The sequence below is a fragment of the Sinocyclocheilus grahami genome, unplaced genomic scaffold, assembly GCF_001515645.1.
Source record: "Sinocyclocheilus grahami isolate Dianchi unplaced genomic scaffold, SAMN03320097.WGS_v1.1 scaffold2363.1, whole genome shotgun sequence".
NCBI lineage: Eukaryota > Metazoa > Chordata > Actinopteri > Cypriniformes > Cyprinidae > Sinocyclocheilus > Sinocyclocheilus grahami.
In genome coordinates this window covers 1,641-13,829 of record NW_015507542.1, presented here as the reverse complement: position 1 = coordinate 13,829, position 12,189 = coordinate 1,641, and the positions used below count along the sequence as shown (strand labels likewise).

General features: G+C 38.6%; 1 protein-coding gene and 1 pseudogene across 1 annotated transcript in view; both read left to right on the top strand.

Moving 5' to 3' along the window:
• Positions 1-2,166, top strand: part of LOC107574856 (heat shock cognate 71 kDa protein-like) — a 4,683-nt gene extending 2,517 nt beyond the window's left edge. Inside the window, exons 3-6 of the mRNA XM_016261288.1 lie at positions 802-903; positions 1,060-1,111; positions 1,233-1,462; positions 1,919-2,166. Of these exons, the coding sequence (XP_016116774.1) occupies positions 802-903; positions 1,060-1,111; positions 1,233-1,462; positions 1,919-2,095 (561 nt within the window). The 3' untranslated portion in view covers positions 2,096-2,166. The remainder of the gene's footprint in view (positions 1-801; positions 904-1,059; positions 1,112-1,232; positions 1,463-1,918) is intronic.
• A 658-nt stretch (positions 2,167-2,824) lies between these two features.
• On the top strand, positions 2,825-11,014 carry LOC107574859 (chymotrypsin-like protease CTRL-1; annotated as a pseudogene).
• The last annotated feature ends 1,175 nt before the right edge of the window (positions 11,015-12,189 follow it).

Below are 12,189 nucleotides of genomic sequence, written 5' to 3'. Positions count from 1 at the left end.
ACTCACAATTTGTACAGTGTCCAAACTTTTTTGGAATTGGGTTTGTATTTTTTTAGACTGCCGTATTTGTTTGTACTACAGCATTTGAAGCCTTTCCCTGAACTTTGCAAAATGCAAACTGAGGAGAGTTGTGCATGATTTATAATGGATATAAAGCCTTTATCGCATACTGTAGTAACAAATGTCAAACCAAAACAGAGAAACACATATACTGTGGTGAACACTAACATCAGCTTCAAGTTCCAAGTTCTGCAAACACAGCTTCACACATCTGATCTTAGTGACGCCTGCAGTAAAAGTGGTTTTGAAAAAAATTCACCACAGATTAATATCTGATTCTGCAGCTCACGTTCCATGTTTTCAAAAATCTCTAATATAGCCTGAAGTTTGTTTTGTGCATGTTATGTGCAGAATTATACCTCAACTTTGTATGAGAGATATTTGGAGATAACACTGGTTACAGGAAGTATGTGAACTTGATTGCAATCGTCAGTGTCAGCAAGGCTCTTTTTATTTAACTGTGCTGCTTCCAAACTCTTTTAAATCTTTTACAAGAAATGTTCCTTAAAGCATGTATTGTTTCTTCATGAGCGAAATTAGTATTTTTTTTAATAAAGAACTGTAAGAATTACTGCAAACTCTTTCAATAATAATCACAAAAATCACTTTACTAAAAACCTTGTCTGAACACTTTATATACAGTATGCTAAACAGAATCATGCTAATGAGGATTCGATCTTGTTTTTTCAGGCCGCGTCAAATGCAGTCGTTACAGTGCCTGCTTAATTTAATGACTCTCAGCGCCAAGCCACCAAGGACGCTGGAACCATTGCTGGCCTTAACGTCCTCCGCATTATCAATGAGCCAACAACGGCTGCCATCGCATATGGATTGGACAAAAAGGTACTGAGATATCCAAACCTATATTTGACCTAGTTCAGTGGTTTTTACATGAATAGTGTAAATATCTGAGTTTAGTAAACAGCCTTAACTGGCTTCTAATGATGTTTGGATGAAGTTACATCTAGTTTTTGCTGTCCAGCGTCACTGAACTTTCAGCACAGTAAGTTTAAAGAGTTAGTAGGGTTAATCACAATCACCAATGACAAAGGTAAAATAACTTGCCCTGGCTTTGGATAAAGAGTTGGCTTTATACTTATTGACTTATTGATTCTGGAATTCAAAAATGGTCTCTTTTTCACAGTGAGTTTCTCACTAATCTTTTCTTTCAGGTCGTTTGAGCAAGGAAGCAATTGAACGTATGGTACAGGAAGCCGACCAATACCGAGCAGAGGATGAAGTCCAGAAGGAGAAAATCACTGCCAGGAACACTTTAGAGTCCCTGGCCTTTAACATGACGAGCACTGTGGAGGATGACAAGCTGAAGGACAAGATCAGTGCAGAGGACAAAAAAACTATTGACAAATGCATTGAGGTCATAGCCTGGCTGGACAGAAACCAGGTAGGTAACAACCATAAAACTGCCTAACTTGCATGCCAATCTACAGGTTACATTTGTTTATGGAATTAAGGCTATCCCTTTCAGTTATGATTATGTCATTGAAGGAACTTTATTAGATATTCTCACCTGAGGAAGTCAAACCCGTTTATACAGCCACCCGGAGGGTTTCACCCAATAACAAAGATGTCATTAAGCCAGTGTTTTCCAATCCTGTTCCTGGAGGCACACCAACAGAACACATTTGGCATTTCGCTTTTATCTGATGCATCAATTTCTGGTCTTGGAGTCTACAAATGAGCTGAGTTGAATCAGATGTGTTTAATTAGGAAAAGTTAGAAAATATGTATTGTTGGTGGGTCTCCAGGAAAAGGGTTGGGAAACACTGTATTAAGCAATGAGCCACCTCACAGAACAAAGAGCATCTTCCGAGACACTTCTTCTTATGTCTTACCACAGACCGCAGAAAAGGATGAGTACGAGCACCAACAGAAGGAGCTGGAAAAAGTGTGCAACCCCATCATCACCAAGCTCTATCAGGGTGCTGGTGGCATGCCGGGTGGAATGCCTGGGGGATTTCCTGGAGGGGCAGGAAGTAGTCCCTCCTCTGGTCCTACCATTGAGGAAGTGGACTAATCTTGACACCAGAACATCTAGGTTCACACATAGACAAAAAACAATGCAAAATTTGATTTACGTCAACTTGCTGCATCTCAAACTGGCTTCTTACCAACTCACATTGATCAGATGTGCCAGATGAAACCAACTTCTAGCTTGAGACCAAAGCAATATGGCACTTACAAAACAGCATTAGCATATTAACTTATCTAAGCATCATGTTTCCAAATCTGTAATTATATCTGTAAGCTACTATTTAATGGTTACAAGGTTATAATTACAACAAAATACCTAGCTGAGGTGAGGCCTGGTAACTTGTTCAGTTAGCTGTTATACTCATTATTGATAATTATTCTACAGGGAGGGTTGTTTACACCTATGCTATACAGTTAATTCATTCATTCATTCAGTGTTTCCTGTATAACCCAAATAAGCATTTTATTTCCTTAATATCTTCATGTCTTTCATGTCTCATCTCGTGCTAGAAGGAATGTAATGGTCTGTTAGAAATTTTCAGAAAATTCCAGAACAGCCTACTTGATATGCAACATTCTCATTTGTGCAATTGGATGCATTCATGGAGAAAGAAAGGTAGTTAGAAAGAAAAGTTGTTGTTTTTTAGAAAGGTAGGTGATATCCCTTTGTTTTTGTTTGGCTGACCCACCTATTTCAGTCAGTTGCGTGAGGAAAAGAATAATTAAATTTTTTATTGTTTTCCTCATATGACAAATACAAACATTCCTGAGCTCCTTCTAACTGTAAGGAAACACCTGTATGAATTGCGAAATTTAACAGGTGCTAGAGAGAATATAAAGCAGGAGAGAGACTAATGGGAACAACAGCAACATATTAGGTGCTTGTGTACAACATGATCTGGATCATTAGCTTCTTGGCTTTGGTGGCTTCCACTCTGGGTGAGTTTTTATGAGGATAAACAATTACAGGTTTCAGACATATATATATATATATACTTTTCTAATTTGTTTCTTTATGAACTATGGTAATAGGATGCGGGGTGCGTCAATTTATGGTGCGTCACCCGGCAGGTGAAATTGCCAAAAGATCTATAAGCGTTAAGGATGAGCCAGACCCAAGTGTTGTTGGGGGAGGTAATGAAGGTATTATTCATGGAAATGAGGCACACCCTTGGCCCTGGTAGGTCTCTATCCAGGTAGTGTTATAAGTTTTAATGACACAATCTTTGTTTATACTAGTGGATCCATTTCTCAAAGTATCCTAGTGGTGGTGGGCCTCATTCTCTGCATAATGATGTACTTGTGAAATTCTTTATATTTGATCCAGACATCCAGAGGTGAGCACTTCTGTGGTGGCTCCCTGATCAGCACAAACTGGGTCCTCACTGCTGCCCACTGTTCAGTTCAGTAAGAACCCATCCATCCATCAAGGTATTTTTATACATCTATTTTTAAGATTTTTATGCTTTTCCCTGTCACTGTCTTTCTAGGTCTGGATATCACTATGTAGTCCTTGGACAGTATGACCGTGGCTCTAATGAACTTGTTCAAGTCAAGAAAGTAGCAAAGGTATAATCTTTAATGTGCATTTAAAATAAAGGTTCTAAGCATTAAATTACACTACTGTTCAAAAGGCTACATTTATTTGATAAACGTAAAAGCAGTAATATTGTGAAAAATCATTAATTTTTTTCTATTTTAATATATTTTAAAATGTAATTTATTTCTATTATACAAAGCTGAATTTTATTAATGTGATATATTTTTTTTTTCAGGTTAAATGTATAAATGTCTTTACTGTCACTTTTGATCAGTTTAATGCATCCTTGCTGAATAAATATATAATTTTTTTCATACATAGGTCATCACACATCCTAACTACAACAAACAGACTGATTACAACGATATTACACTACTGAAACTGTCAAGTGCAGTAGAGATGACTTCCCGTATCTCTCCGGTATAAAGACAGAAGCATGAACATATTTTACACACAAGCTATTAATAAAAAAAAAAATCTAACTAAATTAATTAAAATATGTGAAATAGCAGCTCACTGACAGCACAAAAGGGTCTAAACTCACAATGTTAATCACTGATGTCTGTGTGTCCACTGCAGGGTGATTCTGGTGGTCCTCTGATGTGTGAGAGTTCAGGTGTTTGGTACCAAGTGGGCATCGTTTCCTGGGGCCACAAATCCTGCAGCACTGACCGTCCAGTCGCCTACACCCGTGTCTCTTACTTTCGAAAATGGATTGAAGAAATCATTCGATTCAACTAAAGAACCAGCATGCCAGTTTGGAACATGCTGCAGGTCGAGCCCCGTCTCGGTTTGAGAGCTGAGTGTGTTGCTCCCTCAGCTGAATAACTGCTAGCTGTTCCACCATGGGAACATGCTGTAGGTTGAGCTCCCTCTCCATTGAGAGTTGGATGTTCTCCCCCAGCTACAGATTTACTGCTAGCCACTCCAGCATTATAGCCGTAGATATAGCGTCTGGGGATACGCTATTTTTATCTATAGGCTGCCTTTTCAGGGTGCCACGAGAACCCCTAGAACGGTATGCAAGTGTAGTGCACGTTATGCTTTGCCCACTTTTCTAAAATCCACATAAGTGGTAAGTGTGCACGTTATGCTTTGCCCACTTTTCTAAAATCCACATAAGTGGTAAGTGTGCACGTTATGCTTTGCCCACTTTTCTAAAATCCACATAGCTGGTAAGTGCGCACGTTATGCTTTGCCCACTTTTCTAAAAATCCTGTATGGTAAGAGCTACGCGCAAGACTTCGTGCTCTTTTTGAGTGGTTTAAAACCCCGGTTCTGCCTTGGGCACCACTCCCCCTATGTATCCTCTGGATACCTACTTAACAGGGTATTGCTACTAAGGATCTGTTGAGACAGTTCCTTCACCACAAGACAAACGTGCGGTAGCCCCTGTGTGACAGACCAAGACTAGTATGATTCTAGGCTCTTGGTCGTATTCCCTTAAAGGAATCTGTTTCTGATTCCAAGCCTTGAGCTCTACCCCGGGCCCAGGAGTCTGGCCCTAACAGGTAAGTATTTTGGGGTATGTAGCCTAGGCCTTTGGCCGTAGGGAATAACGTCACTGACAGCCGTCTAAACGTCCCAGGGGCAACTCCCATAGCAATATGGTAGAGTTGGTTCTTAGTGCTCGCCATGGTTCTGGCTTGCACTCCCCTCAGCATGGTGGCGTGGGTATACCATTCCCCATAGCGATCCCTAGAGGACGCAGTTCGAAGTTCCCATGAAAGGGAACGTCTCAGGTTACTTATGTAACCATGGTTCCCTGAGTAGGGAACGAGACACTGCGTCCTCTAGGTTTCTTGCCATGCTGCGGACGCAAGCTTCAGACGAAGAAGTGAATGATGTGTAGCTCCCGGCGCCGATTTATACTGGAGTCGCACCGGTAGTGACGTCATGGGCTGTCGCCGGCCAACAAGTTGGTGTTTTTTCAATGTATGCTTCAGACACGGGTCACGACGAGGCGTTCCCCATAGCGACCCCTAGAGGACGCAGTGTCTCGTTCCCTACTCAGGGAACCATGGTTACATAAGTAACCTGAGACGTTTCATTTTAATTAGCCTAACTATAGATTATGCTAAACTTATGAATGCATGCATACTTATGGCTAAATAAATATTAAATACAAATTTTGGTTCTTCCTGGTTTGCCTTGACTTTTTATGACAACAAGCATACTAATTTGGGTTCAGTAGAAGAAATCAAACTAAGTGGCATCTGCAAACAAAGGGTGCTAGACCTTTACCCAATTTGGAATGACTTGGATGTTTTTTTAATAGATGTATTACATCAGTTCCCTAATCCGGTGCTAGGTTTTACATTTAAATTGTATAGTGTGTTAAATGAATTTCTCAGGATCAAATCCAACTAAACCAGAAGAGCTTGTTAAGTCATGTCTGTTCATGCAGTTCTGTACATTGCCAATATTTTTTTAAAAGCTATTCGTCATATGTTTGCATTGAGAAAGACAGTATACATGTGTCTACTTGTATGTGTTGTCCTTGTAGAGCATGATCATGGTTCCGATACAAAACATGTGCAGACTATGAGCATTCCCAGGATGTCAGCATTACAATGATTAACACTTTGAAACTTATAGGCATCGTCTTAGAAACCACAGGGGTTAAACATCTTTTCATATAGTGTCAAACAACCACAAAATATCCTGCACAATAAAAAAATATATTTAAAAATACTTTTTTTCTTTCTTAGCTGTAGCGAATTTAGCTTATATATATATATATATATTAAAACATATTAAGAACTGACTAATATCCCAAAATTGTATGTTTTTGCATGTGTTTCTTTTCCTTACCATAGGCTGTGGAGTGCCTGCCATTAAGCCAGTAATCACCGGCTACAACAAAATTGCTAATGGAGAGAATGCAGTGTCTGGTTCCTGGTCCTGGCAGGTCTCTCTCCAGGTAACTTTTACTAGCTTTAAGGGTCTTTATAAGTTAATATCTAGAAGTTGAGATCCTATCATTTATATTTGATAATGTATGAACCAGCAATCCAATGGCTTCCATTTTTGCGGAGGATCCCTGCTCAACCAGTACTGGGTGGTCACTGCTGCTCACTGCCGTGTCCAGTAAGAACATCTGACTCTGTTTTCCTTTATAAACATACCCTGCCTGATTCTTTTCCGTGCTCCTATTTTCTATGTTTCCTGTTTATTCCTCCTACCCTAGGGCTGGATATCACTACACAGCAAAATCCCCCGAGTTAAACTCTGCTCAGAGTGCATATTGTCCCAATCTACAGGGTGTTAAAGTAACACTGAAGCAGAGTTACCACTGTTGAGGATTATGTGGTAAGTTTTCATGTCTAAAAGCCTGAGGAGTAGTTGTTGATCTTCAGCATTGTTAACAGTGGGTTTTCTTTACTAATGCTCAATCATTACTTAATTAATCGCTTAATTATCCCATTAACTTTAACTCTGCTACAGTATTACTTTAGCACTCTTTAGATTGGGACAATATGTACTCTGAGCAGAGTTAATTTAACTCGGGGGATTTTGTTGTGCATGTTATTCTTCGAGAGCATGACCGCGGCTCCAGCGCCAAGTCTGTTCAAGTCAAAAGCATCGCTAAGGTATCAGCTTTAATGATATCAGTCGAGCATCCCTTTACTTTGAGTCACTGTCTGCTGATAACATTGCAGTGGTTCTACGATATCTTTGGCATTACCTCAAGAGCCACAGGGTTTTGCCACAGTTAAAAATGTTGGTTGCTTACTACTCAGAACCAGGCTACATGACGGGAACTTACAAATGCTCGCGTCAAACAGACTCTTTTAACAATTGCGTCATGTCTTTCTCTTTTTTTCCAGCATGTAACCAGATTTTTGTTTCTGTAAAGTGTTTTTAGTATTGCGAGTAATTGATAGATATCATTTAAGTCTATGAAAAACCCTAGTTTTTAGTTTTCTTCTCTCTATTTTGTGTTTGAGTTCACTAATATAACTCTAAGTTTTAGGAGTCACTGTCTGCCGACTGCGTTTCTGTTGTTGTGTGATGTCTTAACCATAAGCTCTGAGACCACAGGACTGTGTAGAAAACGTATGTCACGCTGAAAAGAGGAACAGACCTACATTTAAGTTGTTTTTCTCTAAATCGCTTCCCTTCTAATGAAGCAATTGCACTCAGTTCAGATACAGCAAGATGCATCATGCCAGGTTTGATGTTTGCAGTGACATTACATAGGAAAGAACCAATGATATCTGACACCACTGCAGTCAGGCCTGGCATGATGCATATAAAAAAGTTTTATATTTTATTGTAGGAGACACTCGTCGGCCACTTAATTGCGTAAACCTGTTCAACTGCTCGTTAGCACAAATATCTAATCAGCCATGGCCCATGGCAGCAACTCCATGCATTTTAGGCATGTAGACATATGCTTCCATTTACCTCGGAAGTCGGAGCTGGCCATGTCGTCACACCACACAAATTGTACCATGTTCCAGTAGAGAAGCCAGAAAACCAAGACGGACACATCTATTGTTAGCAATACCAGTCGATTAAAAACACATAAAAAGCTGTATTTTGCATAGATAATGCCATTGTATTATGTCCACACATAGAGGTTGGCTAGTACGGTGTGCAACAGTGAGTTTACTGAGACACAGATAAACATTAGTGTTAATAAACAATATATTACTACTGTTTCTCTTCTGTCGATGCACTGAGCAGCCATATTGGTTTCCGAAAATGGAGTTGTTGAGATTCCTCAGAGACTCCAAGTCGGAACTCCAACTTGGGAGGGCGTTCCAGTTAAAAGTTCCTTCTGGGAACAAGGAATTTCCAGCTTCCGAGTACAAATGGAATTGTACAAATTGGTGCGTACCAATAGTCAAGATGATCTGCTGAAGGTCAAACCGAGCATCAGAATTGGGAAAAAAGGTGATTTCAGTAACCTTGAACGTGGCATGGTTGTTGGTATCAGATGGGCTGGTCTGAGAATTCCAGAAACTACTGATCTACTCACAAACATCCATCTCTAGGGTTTACAAGAATGGTTCAAGAAAAGGCAGGTAGTTCTGTGGGCGAAGATGCCTTGTTGATGGTCAGAGGAGAATGGCCAGACTGGTTCGAGCTGATAGTAAGGAAACAGTAACTCAAATAACTACTTGTTACAACCGAAGTATGAAGAAGAGCATCCCTGAATGCATGAACACATCAAACCTTGAAGCCAATGGGCTACAGCAGCAGAAGACCACAGGTACCAATCCTGTCAGCTAAGAACAGGAAACCGAGGCTACAATTCACACAGCCTCACCAAAATTGGACAAAAGAAGACTGGAAAAAAGTTGCCTGGTTTGATAAGTCTCGATTTCTGTTCCAACATTTAGGTAGTACACTCTAAAAATGCTGGGTTAAAAACAACCCAAGTTAAATATGGACAAATCCAGCGATGGGGTTAAATGTTTGACCAACCTGCTGGGCAGTTTTATTTAACTCAACTATTGTTTAAAAATACTATATGGCTGGCTTACAATGAACCCAAAATAGGTTGGAAAATAAAAATCAGACAGATAATTATTAGAGCTGTTATAGGCGTTATATATAAGAATAATCAAAAGGTGAATATTTATTAATAAGCAATTTAATCAATGTTTATTATTTAATTATTATTTATTAAACATATTAATGCATGTTAATTTCCAACATATTTTTGGTTCATTTTAAGCCAGCCATATAGAAATTTTTAAACAATAGTTGAGTTAAATAAAAGGCAGGTGAAATTGCCAAAAGATCTATAAGCGTTAAGGATGAGCCAAACCCAAGTGTTGTTGGGGGAGGTAATGAAGGTATTATTCATGGAAATGAGGCACACCCTTGGCCCTGGCAGGTCTCTATCCAGGTAGTGTTATAAGTTTTAAAGACACAATCTTTGTTTATACTAGTGGATCCATTTCTCAAAGTATCCTAGTGGTGGTGAGCCTCATTCTCTGCATAATGATGTACTTGTGAAATTCTTTATATTTGATCCAGACATCCAGAGGTGAGCACTTCTGTGGTGGCTCCCTGATCAGCACAAACTGGGTCCTCACTGCTGCCCACTGTTCAGTTCAGTAAGAACCCATCCATCCATCAAGGTATTTTTATACATCTATTTTTAAGATTTTTATGCTTTTCCCTGTCACTGTCTTTCTAGGTCTGGATATCACTATGTAGTCCTTGGACAGTATGACCGTGGCTCTAATGAACTTGTTCAAGTCAAGAAAGTCGCAAAGGTATAATCTTTAATGTGCATTTAAAACAAAGGTTCTAAGCTTTAAATTACACTACTGTTCAAAAGGCTGCATTTATTTGATAAATGTAAAAGCAGTAATATTGTGAAATATCATAAATTTTTTTCTATTTGAATATATTTTAAAATGTAATTTATTTATGTTATACAAAGCTGAATTTTCAGTATCATTACTCCAGTCTTCAGTGTCACATGATCCTTCAGAAATCATTCAATATGTTGATTTGCTGCTTAAGAAACATTATTATCACTGTGATAATTTTTTTCAGGATTCTTTCAAAGTTAAATGTATATACTGTATGTCTTTACTATCACTTTTGATCAGTTTAATGCATCCTTGCTGAATAAATGTATTATTTTTTCATACATACTGTAGGTCATCACACATCCTAACTACAAAAAACAGACTGATTACAACGATATTACACTACTGAAACTGTCAAGTGCAGTAGAGATGACTTCCAGTATCTCTCCTATATGTCTGCCTAGCTCCTTCACCAACGTCCTTCCTGGGACTCGTTGTGTCACCACTGGCTGGGGCGTAACTGAAAAAGTCCATTCTTATCATCTGTGTCAAATATAACAATATTTTCAGTTGTGCCTATATCTCCTGGATTTACTAAAAAAAAAGCATCAGTTGGTCCTTGCTCAACCATTCAGATACTTAATGTCTTATATTATTCTTTTGAATTTAGTGAATCCTCGATTCCTGCAGCAAGCCACTCTGCCGATAGTGAGTCAGGCTCAGTGTAGGCAGTTTTGGGGTAGGAACATTATCACAGACGCCATGATCTGTGCTGGAGCCTCGTCTTGCGCGGTATAAAGACAGAAGCATGAACATATTTTACACACAAGCTATTAATAAAAAAAATAAATTCTAACTAAATTAATTAAAATATGTGAAATAGCAGCTCACTGACAGCACAAAAGGGTCTAAACTCACAATGTTAATCACTGATGTCTGTGTGTCCACTGCAGGGTGATTCTGGTGGTCCTCTGATGTGTGAGAGTTCAGGTGTTTGGTACCAAGTGGGTATCGTTTCCTGGGGCCACAAATCCTGCAGCACTACACCCGTGTCTCTTACTTTCGAAAATGGATTGAAGAAATCATTCGATTCAACTAAAGAGCCAGCATGTCTCAGTTTCAAGTTCTCCTGTGTCTGAACATTCAGTCACCAGTCCAGTGATCAAACTGTGTCTTCATAACACTGTTACACTACTGCTTTGAATACTGGAAATACCTCATAACATAATGCCAACTGAATTATTAAAAGCACTTAATAACTTTATATATCAACAATGTATTCATTTTAATTAGCCTAACTATAGATTATGCTAAACTTATGAATGCATGCATACTTATGGCTAAATCAATATTAAAAACAAATTTTGGTTCTTCCTGGTATGCCTTGACTTTGTATGACAACAAGCATACTAATTTGGGTTCAGTAGAAGAAATCAAACTAAGTGGCATCTGCAAACAAAGGGTGCTAGACCTTTACCCAATTTGGAATGACTTGGATGTTTTTTTAATAGATGTATTACATCAGTTCCCTAATCCGGTGCTAGGTTTTACATTTAAATTGTATAGTGTGTTAAATGAATTTCTCAGGATCAAATCCAACTAAACCAGAAGAGCTTGTTAAGTCATGTCTGTTCATGCAGTTCTGTACATTGCCAATATTTTTTTAAAAGCTATTCGTCATATGTTTGCATTGAGAAAGACAGTATACATGTGTCTACTTGTATGTGTTGTCCTTGTAGAGCATGATCATGGTTCCGATACAAAACCTGTGCAGACTATGAGCATTCCCAGGGTGTCTGCATTACAATGATTAACACTTTGAAACTTATAGGCATCGTCCTAGAAACCACAGGGGTTAAACATATTTTCATATAGTGTCAAACAACCACAAAACATCCTGCACAATAAAAAAATATATTTAAAAATACTTTTTTTCTTTCTTAGCTGTAGCGAATTTAGCTCAATGACAGGAAATATGAATAATTAACCATAACTAGTTATAATTAACTATTCATAGTTTAGATCCGCTGTAGATATTTAGCTGACCTCTCAGGGTCAACTGTCTTGTCAATTCCAAGAATGTTAATTTCCTGGTTAAGGGAAATAACTTTCTTACTGTACAATTCTACAAGCTTGTAACGTAAATCTGCATGATTAGTGACTCCGGTTATGAGCAAACAATGAACACGTCAAGTGTGATACAAGTAAGGTTTTATTAACTACATAAACACTTAAACTAGTCTAACATACTACATAAACACATTAAGCTGGTCTAACATACACATACACACACACACACACACACACATACAGTTGGTA